The sequence below is a fragment of the Acomys russatus genome, chromosome 5 (genome assembly GCF_903995435.1).
Source record: "Acomys russatus chromosome 5, mAcoRus1.1, whole genome shotgun sequence".
NCBI lineage: Eukaryota > Metazoa > Chordata > Mammalia > Rodentia > Muridae > Acomys > Acomys russatus.
In genome coordinates, this window is record NC_067141.1 from 20029616 (window position 1) to 20047746 (window position 18131).

The 18131-nt window shown below is 48.3% G+C and overlaps 1 protein-coding gene across 1 annotated transcript in view; it reads left to right on the forward strand.

Annotated features, from left to right (window-relative positions):
- Inpp5a (inositol polyphosphate-5-phosphatase A) overlaps positions 1-18131 on the forward strand; it is a 190945-nt gene that overhangs the window by 111857 nt on the left and 60957 nt on the right. The window contains exons 5-6 of the mRNA XM_051145549.1: positions 8772-8835; positions 14816-14919. Of these exons, the coding sequence (XP_051001506.1) occupies positions 8772-8835; positions 14816-14919 (168 nt within the window). The remainder of the gene's footprint in view (positions 1-8771; positions 8836-14815; positions 14920-18131) is intronic.

Sequence of the window (18131 nt, forward strand, 5' to 3'; positions counted from 1 at the left end):
AGGAGCTTTCCACATGGAGCTCTATCTAGTAAGACCAGCTATATGGATGGAGGAGATGCTGGGACAGTAATTGTACTGCTTAGTTTATGTCAACCTGACACAAGCTCAAGTCACTTGGGAAGAGGAAACTCCATTGAGAAGATGTTCTTACCAGAATGGCCTGTGGGAAAGCTTGTGGTACATTTTCTTAATTAGTGGTTGATGCGAAAAGGCCCAGCCCTGTGCCACCCCAAGGCTTGTGGTTTTGAGTGCTATAAGAAAGCAGGCTGAGCAAGCCATAAGAAGCAAACAATAAGCAGCGTTCCTTCATGGCCTCTGCATCAGCTCCTGCCTCCAGAGTCCTACCCTGCTTCCTGTCGTGACTTCCTTCAGTGATGGACTGTGATGTGAAAGTAGAAATGAAATTAAACCCTTTCCTCCCCAAGTTGCTTATGGTTGTGGTGTTTTATCACAGCAATAGAAACCCTAACTAAGACTGTAGTGCAGGCTTATAAGCCAGGCCGTCCTGGGCTGCATAGCAAGATTCTGTTCCCCCTAAAAGAAAGATCAAAAGGACGAGTCAATAAAGGTGAGAAAGACATTTTTACTCACATGAAATCAGAAAGGATTCATGACCCACAGAAAAGACGATAAACACTGAAGGATGCTCTTTAGACAGCGACCCAAGTGAAGAAGGGAGGAAGGGAAGAAGGATGAGATGGGAAGTATGGGGCTGTGTAAGTGGGTGTCAGGCATGTAAGATAGATCATCTGTGAGAGAGAAGGTCCATCACACAGGACAGGAGCAAGTGGCGTTCTTGCTTCAAGGCCTTACAGCCCGAAAGGAGTGACAGTTAAGAAATGTCATACCTGGAGTGTGGCCATCAGGACTCAGAGCTCACTCACATACAGCCTAAGAAGAATAGCACCACAGTAGCATTTCTTTGGAACTAAGTTAAATGATTTGAAGCAGAAGTAGAAGGCAGCTTTTCAATATAATTGAAATTAAAAAATCAATTAAAACCTTCCTGCAGTGTTTTCTGTGTCCCGTGCCTCGCTAATGGCAGGAGGTATTTTGTAAACAACTCTCGCTTGATGCTGGCCTCTCTTACTGTGCATTGTGCTTTAATTATCCTATATCCATAATGCACATAACTGGGATTGTAATTGAAAAGCTAATGATTTTTAGAAGCCAGAAGAGAAGTCAGGGCTGTTACAGTGATATAAATGTGTTACATAATTTAATTGCCATAAAAGTCTATTGATTAACTTCTGAAGCCATTCAGATATGGAAAAAGTATAACTCAATAAATGTAATAATTAAAACTAGATGTTATTTTAAGTTGATTTTTATATGATCATTATCAAAACTCAGTCTGCAAACTATATGTTATCAAAAAGCATCTAGGTTGCATAGGCTCCAAAAGGAAGGTACCTCAGGGGTGCCAGTGAAGGTGGCTGTACAGGAAGCCCCATCCTCACCCAGCTCTCTCTTCATTAACTATGCAGAAAGCCTCAGGGTTGGCATCCTTTCTCATCATGTGTAACAAGCACAGCATGCTGTATGAGTTCTTCAAGGCTACACTGTCCTGTCCACACACCCCTTTCTGCAGTGAGACAAATTGCAGGACTTGCTATTCCCATCTGTGGTCATCAGCCACCCAGGAAGTAGATGAGATTGGGCCAAGCAGGTGACTCCATGGCTCCAAGGAGACACCTGCTGGCCTGTGCCGTGTCTCTATTCTGCTGTGGTACTTTGTTTTTTAGTGCTCACCTGATGTTTTCAGTCAGGCTTAAAATGGTCTATCCTCGGGACCATTGTTCATGTTAAGCTGCAGGACATGGTGGAGGACCCATCATCCCTGCCCTCCTCCTGCTGTTCATTTTTCTGACTTCTGCTGTCCAGCCCCTCTGACCTCTCAAAGGGAATGTGAAGACAGTTAAGCCATACATGGTCAAAATGATTCAGAATTCAAGCTAACTGTGAGGCTTGGCTGCTCATGTCACTACCGACTTCCATACAGTCTGGCCTTAGGCTTTGTCTCCAGTGCTTTTAGAATAGCAGTCACATTGTACACCTATGGTCATCCTCCTGGCTCACCCCTAGATCGTTACCTATCTTTCACTTCTCCTCTGTGGCCACTCCTTGTCTCCACTGATCTTATCCCTTACCCAGCCTTTGTTCCTCTGTCTAGGAGTTCTCCTTCCTGCCTTCCCTTCCCTGGGTCTGAACCTTCATCCCTTTTCTCCTCTCCATCGCTAGTTCCTGTTGGTGGGTTCATAATTTTATGACAGAACAGTTCACATGCTCACACTCAGTTACTACCAGGCCTGTGGTTTGGCCACTGTGCTGGATAGTTTTATGTCAACTTGACACAAGCTAGAGTTATCTCGAAGGAAGGAACCTCAATTGAGAAAATGCCTCCATAAGATATAGCTGTAGGGCATTTTCTTAATTAGTGATCAATGGGGGCGGACCCAACTCACGGCAGGTCTTACCATCCTTGGGCTGGTGGTCCTAGGTTGTATAAGAAAACAGGCTGAGCAAACCAGTGAGCTGTACTCCTCCATGGCTTCTGCATCAGCTCCTGCCTCCGCATCGCTGCCCTACTTGAGTTCCTATCCTCACTTTGTTGATGATGAACAATACTGTAGAAGTGTAAGCCTAATAAACCCTCTCCTCCCCAAGTTGCTTTGGTCATGGTGTTTCATCACAGCAATAGTGTCCCTAACTAGGATAGCTACCTTGACCACTTTTCCCTGTTCCAGACCTGGTGGTTCCCACTTCTGGCTGCTGGGTTTTCTAACTTGCCTATTCATCTTCCTTTCATATATAGCTTAGGACCACCTATGTGAAGATGCCACTGCCACAGTGGGCTTGGCCCTCTCCTGCATCAATTAACAGTCATGAAAATGTCCCCACAGACATGCCTACAGGCCAATCTGATTGAGACATTTATTCAATTAAGGTTCCTTCTTCCTAGTTGACTCTACTTGTGTCTAGTTGACAATAAAAACAAACCAGTACCCCACACAGCCCAGGTGTCTCATCCTACTAGGAGCCTAGTCTTACCCCTTTACTATCCACACCCTTAGGTGTGTACCCCTCCCACAGCCTCGTCAAGACTCTCTTGTTCTGTCCCATCTGCTCCACACTATGGTAATGTGAAATGTTAACAGGAGTACTAATCTCATGGAATTTATTGTAGTCCAGCATGAGCTATTAAGTGGCTGTTGTGTGTAGTGTTTACCCTCACTGTCAAGATGACTTGTGCTTTGCCCCCCGACAGACAGGGCCCTGCCCTTCCCAGGCTGCCTAATTGGAGATGCAACAACCAGGAACTGTGACAGGGTTCAGCACCCCATGTACCACATGCCAGCTTCCATGGTACACGCTTTATAAAATGCTCCTTAATTCAGGGACAGGATATCATTAACTTTGTAAGTGGATGAATACAGTGGACAACCAATTTAATTAACTTCTAATGCCGGCTGTTGGATGGGAGATGGAATGAAATTATGTGTGCATCTCACCGGCCAATGGCCAGCCTGGACAGGGTTTGGTGCCGAAGGTCAGGGGGTGGGGAGGGAGCAGCTTTCTATTATCATCTCTAGTCCAGCCCTAGGAGCCAAAATGCGTCAGCTCTCAGTTTGTACTGTTTACAAAGGAAGACACCCTGTGACAGTGACATGCTAAATGCAGCCTTTCCCACGTGTCCCCCACTACACACACACAAGTAATGCTAGGGAGACAGGCGGTAATGCTGCCTCATCCAATTAGATTGGCTGCCCATGAGTTTATTATACAGGGAAGGATCAATAGCGCTCTACATTGATTGAAACGAAAGCTTTGTTTCATTTATTATTGTTTATAATCTAATGAATGTTAAAATAACTTTGCTTTGATTTATTGCTCAATCTGTTAAATTGTTTTAAAGCCAGTACTCTCAGGGCTTGCTTACCTTTGGGGTATGGTCAGAAAAGCTTTTTTTTTTTTTTTTTTTAGCACACCCAGCTTCTGAGAAGCTGTGCTTCAGGTCATTTTTGAGGCATAAGCAGACAGTTGAGTATACCAGGTAGAGCTGCTCAGCCAGCTGGACCCTAAGGGCATTGTGCTGAGGGAATTCCTCCAGGAACTAATCTTTCCTGGGGCACTCTTGTCACATTCCTGCCCTCAGTGAGCTTCTCTTGGAAGGAGAAAAGTATGAAGATCAGCAGGCAGATGGGGTATGCAACATTTCCAAGGAATAATAGGGTGCTGGGCTGGGCCTATGCTTCTTGGAGGAGGTGGTGTTTCCATGGAGACTTGGACTAGCAGGGAGTTCCTGTGAGAATCACCTGGAAGAGGAGAAACAAGGCATACCATGACCCCAGTGGCAGAGACCTTGGCTAGACCATGCTTCATGGCCAGCAGTGTTCGAGCCGTGGGTGGCAGGCGTGCTGATTTGCCTGAGCACACAGCCCAGAAGTTGTGTATTTGTAGAAAGCTGGTGCACTGCTGGGTGGAGAGGAAATTGAGGAGGCAATAGCAGTGGCAGAAGCAACACTCATTTAGAGCTGATGGCTTAGTGTAATCAGAGGAGAGAATGGAAATTAGAGGCAGACAGTGAGTGTATGGTCTATCCGGTTTGCTGATGAAGTGGAGGTGGGTGTTGAGGATACATGCGGGGATGGGAAGATGCTGGAGGACTCAGCGAGACCATACTTTCTAGGGAGCAAGAGGAAAGGAGGGGTAGCCTACATTCTGAGCTGGGAGATTCAGCTTCTGAGAGACCTAGGGGGGTGTTGTACAGCCACCAGAGGACCTCTGAGGAAGGGCCAGCACAATGTATGTGACCTTATCAACTGCAGATGGGTGGAGGCCACCCTAGAAGGATGAGAAGAAAGACAGAAAGGCTTCGCTGGGCAGGGAGGAAGAGGAGACTTCAGAGAAGAGAGTGTAATACTCTGGGACGTCACAATGAAAGTACAAACCTATCATTTCATCACTCAGGAGGTTGAAGCAGAAGGCAAGCCTGGACTCTCTGAAAAGAGGAAGGGAAGGAGGGTGGGGCAGGTGTCCTGTGTTGCTGAGAAGTGCCTGTCTGATTTGCAGTGTGAACACCATTGAAGAGTTGGAATAGAGTAATATTGTGGTGGCGAGAGCAGAAACAAGCTTGGAAGCCAACATTTTTTTAAGCAAAAGTACTAAACACAGTATACAAAGCAGAATTCCATGTGGTATAAAAAACATGCTACGGCCAAGTTGGGTTTGTGCCCTGAATGCAAGGCAGACATATTCACACAGGTGCTTTAATGTCACCGTGTGGAAATGGTAAGGCCTCAGCCCCATCAGTGATTAATCCTGAGAGAGTGTCTGCCCATGATGACGGCAACATAGTGGGGCAAGGCTACGTCTTTCACCATGGGGTGAGGGCATCTGGCAGGCATAGGGGACGTGTACGTGTTCAGTCTACTCCTGGGGAGGAGTAGGGGAGGTATGAGTGGTTCAGCCTACTCAGGGTTTATTATGCTGTCAATTCTAGTTTGGAACACCTAAGATCTCTGGTTTCAGGCCTAAAGATCACTTATTATATCTTACAATGCCCTTTCCTGCTCATAGATTGATCTCACTTAAAAAAGCAAAAAGCTTGGATCTGGAGACACTTTGTCTGTAGAAACAACATGGTACAGTCTTATGTGACATATCATTTGCCTGGTTCTATATTACCTTTAATGAACACAGCTGGCCTCTGAAGAGGCCCCTAGTCTTCTTGCTATCGCCTCATTGTCCTGTCATCATCTGTCCCAGCAGTCACAGCAGTGGCACCCGAGAAGCCTCCCAAGAGGCATGCTGGGTGCTTTTATTGTGGAGCCCTTGGTGCTGTGGAAGCTGCTCAGCATTTTCACAGGGCATCTGGCCACAGATAAAGTAGGCTGTTCCCACCTGAGGGTCAGTCACATGTAGGAGATGGTTATGTGACCCCTCTCATTCAATTCATAGACTCTGTGAGGCAGATGGCACTGTTGTGTATCTCTGTTGATGAGTTCATTTGGCTTGAGTTTAGCACTAAGCCATTTCCCGGAAGAGTGAGTCAGCCCCACACAGGAGCCTAGGTTAATGGTGTGCTCTTTGCTGCCGACATCGCAGCAGAAATGATAGATTACCCAAACCAATTTGTTTGAGAATACACAGTGATAGAGGTGTTTCTAAGTAATAGCTTCCTGTCTCTTCGGTGTGGGCTCCTGCTGTAGACCAGGAAATTCCCAGGCTTGTAAGTGGCTGAATCTGGGGCACACCAAAGCACATTGCTTCTTGACCCTGTGTCAAACCTGTAAACAGTAGTTGGCCTCAGTTGTTCTGACGCTCCTGTGGGTGCAAGCTGAGCCTACTTCAAGTGATTGGCTGTATTCTCCCTGAGATTGTGTTGTGTCTGTGAATTACTGCACTCCCCCCGAGGTTGAAGTGTGTCTGACAACACTGCCAGTGCCTCATTTCTAGCCAGTGTGGCTGATGGGAGCTGGCAAGTAGGTCCACCTGACCAGGCCAGATCTCCTCTGCACAATCCCTGTCATGTACCCACTTAGCTGGGAGTCTGGACCCAGAGTGCATTGCACCAAACCAACCTTAGGAGAGATATCAGGGATCACGTCCAACCCTGATAGCAGTGACAGAAACACAGTAGAGGCTGGCTGCTTATTAGGAGAAAATTAATAATCACTGGTGACAGGTTTATAAATATGTAAAATGTATTTTAATTGTTTATAATGGAAAAGGCAACGAGTCAATACTCCAAAATGTGAAAGATATACTATCAACGTGTTCTATGTTTGGGGGCCTTCTGGTGGCAACCCCCAGTACCCAACCATACAGACTCTGTGCCCTGTGATGACAGATAGATGGATGATACAGTGGTGAGAACCCTAGAAAGTTGGGTTGAACTTTGACACTGGGTAATCATTAGAGCTAATAGTGGAGTTTCTGATTCTAAGAACGGCAGTTTTGATGTATTGATTGCAGCTTATTTCCATTTGTTTATCATAAACCTCAGTATTATGTCAGCCTTCTCATGTAGGAGGCAAGGCTTAGTGTCCAAAGTGGCCTTCATTACACTGGAGTCCCTCTTCACCTGAGGCAGGTAGAGAGGTATCCTGCCCAGGGCTGTGTGTCATGTGGGCCTGGAGCAGGTGTTAGGTCCATGCTGGGCTCAGCCCTGCAGTTTTCTCCTCTGGCCCATAGAGGAGGCTCAGTCCCTGCATCTGCATGAACTGTGGTCTCTCTGTTGATGCAGTCTCAAGAAGGCAAGCTGAAAGGTGGCTGCTTCCATGTTCTATGAAAGTGCCTCACTTACACATGTGACTCAGTGGGTCTAGCTTGACTATCCTGAGAGCAGAGGCACCTTCCTGCCACAATATAAACAGGGACAGAGGACATAGCCAGCAGAGCCCTGGGATCTTCTAGAAGTAAGATCAATGTGATGAACAGAGCACCTTGTGAAGGGATGTCTGGCAGGATGCAGCTGGGCAGAAGGAGACGTGAAGGAAAAAACCCATAGGATTTCAGGAGGCCCTGGATTCTGGGACTGAAAGCATGGAGGTGAGCTATGTGGGAAGTAGAAGGCTGAAGGATGATCTAGAAGTTTCTAGGGCCTGATGGGGATATAAGATGGCATAAAGAAGGAGTAGGGTGAGCCCTTTTCCACCCCAATGTGGAGTGGCCAGCACAGTTTAGGGAGGCAGATAGAATTCCACATAGTCATGTACCAGATGGGGTCCAGTTTAAGGGAATGTATGCAAACCCATAGTCCAGGCACCTCAAATGCAAGGCTTGAGTGGAGTTTCTTGCATTGGTAATCAGAGTTTTATAGAATGTGATAGCCAGAGATAAATATTAAAACCAAGCAGTATTACAAAAGAATTTGAGCTTTACCTTTGAAAGCCCAAAAAGGTCATCTCTGCTGCCAGCAGGCATGGCCTTGGCCTTCCATTTTGCTGTCCTTGGGGTCGATGGCAGGTATAGACCAGGCTATTCCTATGTGGATGCTGAGGAAGAAGGACCAAACCCATCCTTATGTGGACATTGAGCTGGGTGACCCGACCTGTTCCTTTGTAAACTCTGAGCTAGGGAACACCTTAGACTTTGTAGGCATTCTAGCTGGGGGAAGAAACTGTTTCTACGTGAACACTGAGTTGCAGGGGGGTCAGACCAACTCTGTGTGGACACTGATCTGGGGACCAGATTCATCCTTCTGTGGACACTGAGCTGGGGGGGCCAATCCTTGCTGTGAGAGCACTCTAGCTGGGGTCCCAGACTCTTCCTGTGCAGATGTTTGAGCTGGGAATTGACTAACTTGTATACTTTTGTCCATATTTATTGAAGTCATTTGTTTTCCGATTCCATATCTCTTAGTGTAAGTCCCTTCTGGGCCTGTATGTGTTCATGAAGTAGATGGTGGCGGGCATTAAGCCGTGGGAGCAGATGAGTGAAGTCTGGGGAGATGTGCCCATATCTCCTGAGAAACCTCATGAAAGTGTCTACAGTCCAGAATGTGCAACTTAGGACAGCAACCCAGCAGCTGTCTGCTTGCTGGTTGGACGGTGCTGCTCCAAGCTGACTAGTTCACCCCTGCGCTATGCCGGCTGGTGGGTGGTGGTGGGTGCTGGCCAGCCTGCGGCCACTGTTGCCAATGTGCTGGGACTGAGTGATGGCTTATCTCCTCTGCTGTCCTTGCAGAAGCTTCTTTTGGGGCTGGGAACCTCACATGGTAGAGAACCACTACTGCCCTGACCTTGTCTTTCTCTTTGCTCCTACAGGCGCTAGGAAGCTTTTATTTTCTTCATGAATCCTTAAAAAACATCTACCAGTTTGACTTTAAAGGTAAGACTCCACGTCAGCTCCCATGATCTGTTTCTGCAGCCCATCCCTTGGTCTGGCCTCTCCAGGTCTCTCTAGCTCTATTGCCATGAGAAGGACTGCGTGGTCTGGGTTTCATGTCATTTTGCACATCTTAAAAATCTGGTCCCCGGCCTCCCTGAGGAGAGATGCTGCTGGCTGGCCCTGCCTGTCCTGGGTCACATGCCAAAGCTCCAGCCCCTCTTCTGCCCATCTCAGTGGACTCTAGCTTTCTCACAGGAACTTGGAGGAGAGAGCTTTCTACCAGGCTCTGTTGAAATGTGAGAGAATTAAATAGGAGGCTTGCATATTTCAGAAACAGAAGTGGACATATTTGTGGTGGTGAAAAATTCTGACTGTCACTTAGTGGCTAGTGCTGAGCTGGCGCTGTCTGCCTGAGTGTCACTACTGAGATGGTCCTTTCCACAGTTCACCTAACTGGAGTCTTTGGGGGCACCTGATGGGTGGAGCTGGAGGGAGTTCCTCAGGGCCCCATCTGCCTATTCCATGCCATTGCTTCTGTTGTATGTGAACCTTCTTAAACTCCGTGCTAGTCTGGGGCCACATCACATCACTTGGAAAAGTCACTGAGTTCATGACAATTGTGGAAGTAACTGCTACTACACATTTAAATGCTTGGTTCCCAGCTGGTGGCTCTGTTTGGGATTGGTAGTTGTGGAGCCTCAGGCTGTGGGGCCTAGCTGGAGGGTAATGGGTCACAGGGGTCTAGCACCGAGCTATAGCCTGATTCTGCCACCCCTGCCTGTGAAGGCTTTCTGCCATGATGGATTGAACTCTTAAACCCTGAGCCAAAATCATGCTCTTCTAAGTCACTTCTTGCTGGGTATTCGTAACCGCTGTCCTCAGCTGGTTCAGGTTTACTGGTGGTGGTGTGTTCACCCAGAGAAAGATTCCCTAGGAGACTCGGGGAAGGGGGGAGGCCAGGGGATTAGGGGGGAGGAGCTGTCTTTTCCTCACTGCTCCAGCAGCCTGTCCTGCCCTGTGCTGGGCAGAGTTCTGGGCAGCAGAGTGTTGTCATTGTGCTTCTGCAGCTTCTTCTCAGTACAGCACTTGTCTTTCTCACCAAGGAGGTGGCCGGGGCTGCTTTCCCATGGCTCCATGGACATGAGGTGCCATTGCATGTTCCTAGCAGTGAGGTTCAGACATGGACTGTTCTCTTCGAAGTTAGGGTAAGACAGCGCACTCAGGAGGCAGAAGCAGGTGGATCTCTGAGTTCAAGGCGAGCCTGGCCTTCAGAGTGAGTTTCAGGACAGCCAAGACTACACAAAGAATCTCTATCTCGGGGTGGAAAAGAACATCAAACTCAAGAGGTTCTGAATAGATAAAAAACCATTTGCATACAGATTTTACTACTAACTGAAACCAGTCATATTGTGCCTTGTCAACACACAGTTCACTCTGCAAAACCTTACCCAGGAGCCTCCCATTGCCAGTAGGAACAGAAGCAGAGAAAGTGGGCACATGCTCAGCATGCTTCTATCTGGGGTAAGACAGGACTGTGCAAACATACTGCCTGACCTGGTGACGGCTGACACTCATGGAGCCTGCAGGTCATCTCAGTAAGAAAAGTAAGAACCTAGTTAGAAATTTAAGGAGTCTCTAAAAGAACAGCAGGGATAGAGGGGAGGAGGGTTTACTTTCTGATTCGGTATACAATGTTTGGAAGACTTGGTGCCCATTCTCACAGATGCAAGCACAACAGTTCTTTTTGGATTCAACAAGAAATAAGGTCACAGGGAAAAACCATGCCCCAGCAGACAGGTAGGTGCAGGGGCATGCATGTACATGCAATGGGAATTGACTGGATCCAGGAGGCTGGTGTGGACGAGCATGGAGAGGAAGGCTCCCAGGATCCATGTGTTTGAGTTTTAATTCTAGGAGTCCCATAAAGATCTCACAGTCAAGATCAGGTACTCCCTTCTGCTTCTCGGGCCTTGCCTTCAAGGAGACCACATCCCCAGCCAACTAGGCTCTCATCAGAACCCATCTGGCCAAGAAAGTGAGACTCTCAACCCCAGCTTCTAGCCTTATCTTATGGGATGTGGGGCTCTTGAGCAATGGGACGATCACAGCCTGGTGCAGACTTAGTGGAAGATAGGTGCTGCTCTGACTCTTCGAAGATGCCTCACTGGAAAGCCTCGGGCAGCAGAGATAAGCACAAGGGTGGAGAGAGTGAATGTTTGACACCATAGCTGCAGGAGACATGGCCCCAGCCCAGTGCATCTGTCTGCTTCTTTGACCCAGTGACTCATGTTCTGCCCTAAGCAATGTGCTAACAACTTAAAAATCAGGCTAAGGAGATGAACTGAATCTCTGACACAGAATCAAATATGACAGAGATCTGGGATGATCGTACTGGAATTAAAAGCAAGCATGGTTAATTTGCCAGGAATGGGGTACAGGAAAGTAGGAAACAAACTTCACTATAAATGGGGAAGAAAAGAAAGACTGGAGGCAAAATGAATGGTATTGAATATAGGAAATCAGAGAGAATTGGTTCTTAGAAGAGATCTATTAAATTGGTAAACTGTTAGCCCTATGAATCAAGAACAAAAAAGAAGAAAGACACAAAGCACTGATAACAGAAATGAGTAGGAGACTACTCAGAAATGAGTAAGGGACCACCACTGACAGCAGGGTAATAACAGAATATTATAACAAATATGTGCCTATAAGTTTAATAATATGATGGAGCAGTTGTAGGGACATCACAGTATATACCTGTACAAAGGCTTTGTGGTTGAAAATACCCACAACTGTGAATGAAGTTGATTGACTCAGTGGTAAACCTGAAAAAAAGTGCCAGGCCCAGGTGGGTTCACGGATGAAGCTACTGAGGACACTTCAGCATTCTGGACAAAGCTCCCAGGGACAAGCCAAGGAGCACCCCATGACCTTCCCTGCAAGGCCAGCACTGCTTGAACCCCAAAGCCAGACAGAGACACTGGAAGGAGGTGAGACGACAGACTGCTTCACGAGAGTAAAATGCAAAAGTTCTCAGGAAGATGTTAGCACCGTGTAAGAAGGAGCATATACTACAAACAGTTGGGATTTACTGTAGACATGCAATGCACTGCAGGTTCCAAAGTCAGACAGTAAAGTTGTTCACACCATCTGTTAAAGAAAGGAAACCTCGTGACCGGACCATATGGCAGAATTCAGCAAATACTCCCGACAAACTAGGAATAGAGATGACCATCCTCCACTGGACAAGAAAACCAGCTACAAAACCCTCCAGCATGCATCAGAGTTAATAAGAAAACTAGAAAAGTGATCAGTGTGTCATTATAGGCGGATGCCGGTCAGGCACTGAGAGAAGTGATCAGGTGAAAGATGCAGGATCCCAGCTGTGACTGTCTGGAAGCAGCAGAACTCTAGAGACACACAGCATGGCTAGGTGGAGTGATGTGTCTGGACACAGAGGGCCTTTTGAACAGAAAAACAAGTGCATGCGATTCTGTAGCCCCAGGTACATGACATTCCCAAAACCCAGAGCACTGCAGCATGAAAAGCTAAGTATCAGTGTGGGGTGGGTACGTGTGCAATCTCTACTGGATCTAAAAATGACCTCCTCCAAACAGGGTTTCTCTGTGTAACCTTGGCGGTCTTGGACTAGCTTAGTAGACCAGGCTGGCCTTGAACTCACAAAGTTCCTCCTCCTGTCTCCTTGAACTCACAGAATTCCCCTTGCATCTGAGAGTGCTGGGATTACAGGCTTGTGCCACCATACCCAGCTGAAAATGACCTTTTTAAGATGTGTCCTCCCACCCCAGTTTCTTCCTCATCCTCAGACAACAAGATGGCTGCTGGATTCCTTCGAAGCCCAGTGGCTTCTCACAGCTGCTGCCTTTCCTCCACCTATGTTTACACATAGACCTGCCTTCCCTAGGCACAGCCCTTTCGGTACCTGTGAGATCTTCCTCCTTGGTGTATGTCTTCAGCTGAGAGACACTGGCATGTGGCATTCTCTAACTGACACTGTTCTGAATGTCAGCTGATAGAAGTTTAGAAGACAGCCGGGCATAGTGGCGCACGCCTTTAATCCCAGCACTCGGGAGGCAGAGGCAGGCGGATCGCTGTGAGTTCGAGGCCAGCCTGGTCTACAAAGTGAGTCCAGGATGGCCAAGGCTACACAGAGAGACCCTGTCTCGAAAAACCAAAAAAAAAAAAAAGAAGTTTAGAAGACAGCAATTAGACCAGCCTTTCCATAGGAATAGACAAGTGACCGAGTGTCTGAGAGTACTGTATGTCTATTCTTGTCCCTTGCCTAGCCTCTTTCCTGTCTGAGTGGGTCTCTGGTTTTTTTGTTGTTGTTTCATTTTTTCCATCTCAAGACCACAGGGCCCACTGAGGGGATGGGCGTGATGACAAGAGGTAAGTATTGGACTCTAGCTTTGTGGGTCTGGCGGAGGGGCATTATGCATCCAACTGACAACCTGTTGGGAAGGTTACCACCCTGGGTACCCCATGGATATCTGTTCAGGTCATCAGCCTCTGGTGGAAGCTTCCATCAGATACTTGGCCACCCTAGCATGACTGGCTATGTGCCTATGGGATTGTTGGGCATCAGCAGCAAGTGTTCCTGGGGCCAAGTGCACTTCTGCCCTAACATAGGCCTCAGTGAGACCTGTCTGACCCTGCTGCCTACCCTCCCCGGGTGCTGGCTTCTGCCTCTGCCAAGGCCTTTTTCCCTCTGAGTGTGAGAGACACAGTTGCCCTTCTGTAGTGAAGGTAGCGGGTGTTGGCTTCAAAGCCAAGTGTACTCGTGTCCTCTAGTATGTGGGGAATATAATCAGAGGCCCTTGATGCCTTCAGCTCACAGCTGACCCAGTTCCAGGACAGCTTCTCATGGGCTTTCAGGTCCATCAGCACAACCCAAACCAAATCATAGACTGAGTGGGGGACCCCCTGGCTCTTGCTGTCTCCTTAGAATCAAAACTTTGGTTTTGCCTGGGTTCAACTTCTACCCTATGTATGTATGTATGTATGTATGTATGTATGTATGTATGTATGTATGTACATACGTACGTACGTACATCTCTCAGCCAGCTCTTGCTGTCCCACTCTTTTCTGTAGTAAGGAAAGCACCCGAGACAATGAAAGTCCTGATGTTCCTAGAATGTAAGATGTCCCTAAACTCCTGGCAGCCACTGGTCCAAGGCTAGTCTCCAAGAACCTGATTGACAACCCAAGAGCTTCTGTTCTTAGCCTAGAAATCTTGAGATGCTGGGTCTGGTAGCCAGGGAACAAGACTGTCTGGACTATGTACTGGCCTTGGGGGCCAAATGTTACCCGAGCCTTCTCACCCCATGCAGAGGTCAGCAGTTCTCTTGTCCCGCCTGTTAGGGCTGTGAGAAATACATTCTCATGTTTCTTGTGTGTCACTGAGACATGGGACACTTTTCCATAGGCAGGACCTCTCTCAGCTGCCGGTGGAAAAACTCAGACCAGGGCCTGCCGCAGTGCTATCAGCACAGGAGGGGTAGGGTAGCAGGCAGCAGGGCAGGTAGGTCTCTGTCTACATCTCACGTAAAAACTTCCCTGGAATATGAGGGATGTCGTCCGTGTGTGAAGAGGAAATCAATGTTGTTAAATAAATTCATGTGAAGGTCTGAGTGAATGGAAATTCCACAGCCCTCTTAAATATATTCACGGCTTTCAGAGAGGGTGCCAATTAGCCCCTGTAAATCTGCAGGCTGGGAGCTCTTAGGGGATAATGAAGTAAAGTGTGAGGTTCCAGGTCATGGAACAAGAATTTATGAGCCGCTGGCACCTCTGGAGCAGCGCTTGGCCCCTTGCCTGCTTGGAGGCATCCTTCTGACCCAGGGCCTGCTGCGGTAGGGCCTGGCCACAACCACCGCTCCCCCCCCCCCCCCCAGCCTGTGACTAGTTGTTAGGGTGGAGCAATGGTGTTAATCTCTGTCGTTCTTCCTGTCTTTTCCAGCTAAGAAGTATAAGAAAGTCACTGGCAAGGAGATCTATTCGGACACTTTGGAGAGTACGCCGATGCTGGAGAAGGAGAAGTTCCCACAGGACTACTTTCCTGAGGTGTGTGAGGACTGCTGCCTCCTCATCACCACACTGATTATCAGAATGAGTGAGTCAGAGGTGATGTAGGTTTGGACTGTCCTCCGCTGTCAGCAATCACAGTCAGCTGTAACCCTGTGGGGCTGTTTTCCTTGGAGTTTGGGGTGATCTGAGCTGCCCTGGATAAGGGCACAGAGAACCAGGAGCTCAGGTTTTGTTGTCACTAAATTCAAGTGTCTTCCTTCTCTCTTGGGCTGATACGGCAGCTGGGAGGCACCATGTGCCCTGGTGTGCTGACATACATGCCATGCTGTGCAGGACTATGCACATGGTACACCCGCGCCTTCCCTGGGGGTTGCTGGAGTGAGAGCTAACCCTGAGGAGGAGGCCCCACCGGTTGCCGCAGTCGGTGAAGGCATGGCAGCTAACACAGAACTGGTGGCAGTTGCACCTGCTTGATAGAGTTTAGAAATTAAAACGCCAAAAGCCACTTTCTGCCCCTGCTCAGCTGTGAGCAGCTTCCTTCAGGCTTCCTTTTGCCACATTGCCCTGAACCATCGCTTGAAGCACAGTAGGTATTGGAGGCCCTGGCTAGAAGTGTCTGAGGTGCTAAGGGGAGAAGAATGACAGCTGAGTCTGAATGTTACTGACTTCCGTGGAAGGGCCCCATGGGTGTTGTTTCCATGAAAAAGACATGAACCAGCAAGCCAGCTTTAGAGTCTAGTGATTGCTGACTTTGCCTTTCTGCCTGCCCAGGTTACCTCAGAGGTCTCTGTGCAGTCTCACTGACCATGTCATTTCTCACTCAAAATAGCCTGGACATGAGAGGCCCAGGTAGAAATGACGGATGCTGGGCAGTTTAGGGTAGGCCTGGAAGCCAGGGCTGGCTGAAGTCGTACAATGCCTGCCCTGTGCTCTGGCTTTGAGATGTTCCCTTGCAGGGCAGGTGGAGTGCACTGAAAGGTAGTTTTGGGCATAGGCATAAGCTGTGGTGCATGTACCAATTCCCTTACCCCCATTAAATATTTCTTTAAACTCTCTTACACACTGAGAAGTGTGGTAAGTAGACAGACACGTGGGCCCCATCCAATTAGAGTCAAGTTGTTGCTGTATGTCCAGCCTGTGTCTCAGACGTGACTGTACAGATGCCCTCACCCTGTACTCTGCAGTAGGACACTCCTGAGGACAGTGTCTGCCCGCTCTCTAAAAGCCTCAAATGTGCCTGGTACTCTGATGAGCCCTGCACTGTGCTCAGTGTTTTAGTTCCTGTGGGTACAGTTGCACTGTGCCTCTGCCACGTATCTACACATAACCACAGACATGTGGTGTTCCGTGTAAGAACCCAGTGTGCAGCCTTCATCCCCGCCAGCTATGGGTGGTCTCCCTTTTACCTTATCCTCCCATCACTCTTTGAATTCCAGAACTTGACTTCCATCAGCTGGTCCACAGGCCCCTGAGGTGGCTGGCTCCCGGGCCTGCAGGGAGCATGAGTGCTGTCTTGGGCTTTCATGTGCTCAAACTTATGTTGTGGGCTATGCCACGACACCACAGTAGTTAATAACAACAAAATCGCACTTTAAAGCCACAAACTCCAATCTCTGTCAGTTCTGTGGTGCTTCTTAAAGTATAGAACGTCACAGCTCATGTTGTGTCCCAACAGGGTAGGACCTGGGGCTCCAGTTCAGAAGTCATCAGCAACAGCTCTGTCCAGTGCCTCAATCTCCCCGCCCAGGCTTGCCCCTTCATGCCTTCTGCCAGGCCGTCATTGCACCCAGCACATTTAGGGGAGAGAATTAGTTGAAGACTGATCTCTCTTTCTTTTATTGCCATCACTTAAGGATAATCTAAATGTAATTACTGTGATGGAGGCATAATGCAATTCCAAATAATGACGGCCCTCTGCTTCTAAAACTAACAAAACTTTCTCTGCTGATTTATGGGTGCTTCTGGCTCAGTATGAATTTCAAATGACGCCTCTGGGAGCAACACTCCAGATAACACGAGGCCATTTTTAAAAAGCAGATTTGTGTAGTCGATCGGACGGAGTCATTTTTTTCCTCTTGGCCGTGGTGAGAAATTGGTTGTTACCATAGATCACAGGCCCTGCTGCATGTGCCCATGAAAGATGAATTAATTCCACTAATGCTCCAAGCAGGCCTTCCTCAGTGGGGCTGCTTGGTGATAACCTCCCGCAGCCCCTCTTTTCTCTGCTGCGATTTATGCTCTCTCAGTAGATGAAGCTGCCTGGATTCGCAATCCATCTGCTGGCTCAAGGAACCCTATTAACAGGGGACTGAGCAGAGGCCGCATGAGGTGAGCGCTATACTGTCCTCGGGGGCCTGTGCGGGTTCCCTTTCTATGGCCATGGCCCCAGCTAAGAGAGGAGAAGCCATGTGACAGCCTGGGCACCACCACCCCCCCAGGGATATGAAAATCTTGCCTTTCCCATCGGCTCAGAGGAGTTCATAAGTGAAGGTTTCAGAAAGTGGTCAGTGAGAGGAAAGTGCCAGAACATGGGACCCATCAGAGCCGAGCCCCACCTACCCTCTGTACACTGCCCCCATCTGCAGTGGCCAGGTGACAGCTTTTGTAGCTGAGTGCTTCTAGGGCTTCCAAGACATTTACTATGGCCTGGGCTCCTGCTTCCATGCCTGTGTGTGGGGGCCTTCCCTGCCCACAGGCATAAGTAGGTATATGTGAGTGTGTTTACATGTACATGTCTCACTTCCTTTGCATGTATTTATGTGTACTGTACATGAAGGGTAATCAGAGAGGCCCCACTAGGGATGTCCTTGTCAGAAAGGTACCCAATGGTCTGCTGATGGGTATTGGGGTATGGCCCTGCTGGCTAGCCCCGTATAGAAGCTATGCAAGTGTTCATGCTTGACTGTAAACAAGAAATGAGTTGTCAGAAAGATGGAACCTTGGTCCAGGAGAAAGAAAGCGCACCCAGGTTCTGTTTCCTTCTTTGGGTTGCTGGCAGTCTGAGGAAGTTGGGGCTCTTTTCCTCCTGGTTGAAGGGACAACATTTAGTCCAGATTTCCTTTTAGGAGTGTAGGGTGCTGAAGGAGGACTTTCTTTTGGAGTAACTCAGTGATGCTCGCTGGCCCTTGGAAGGACAGAGGTACGTCCTAACCCAGACCAGGGACATGGAAAAGCCTGAGGCCACACACTGTGAGAGTGCCAGAGTGCCCCAGGTTATGGTTACCTCTTGCCAGTCTGTCACAATGTTG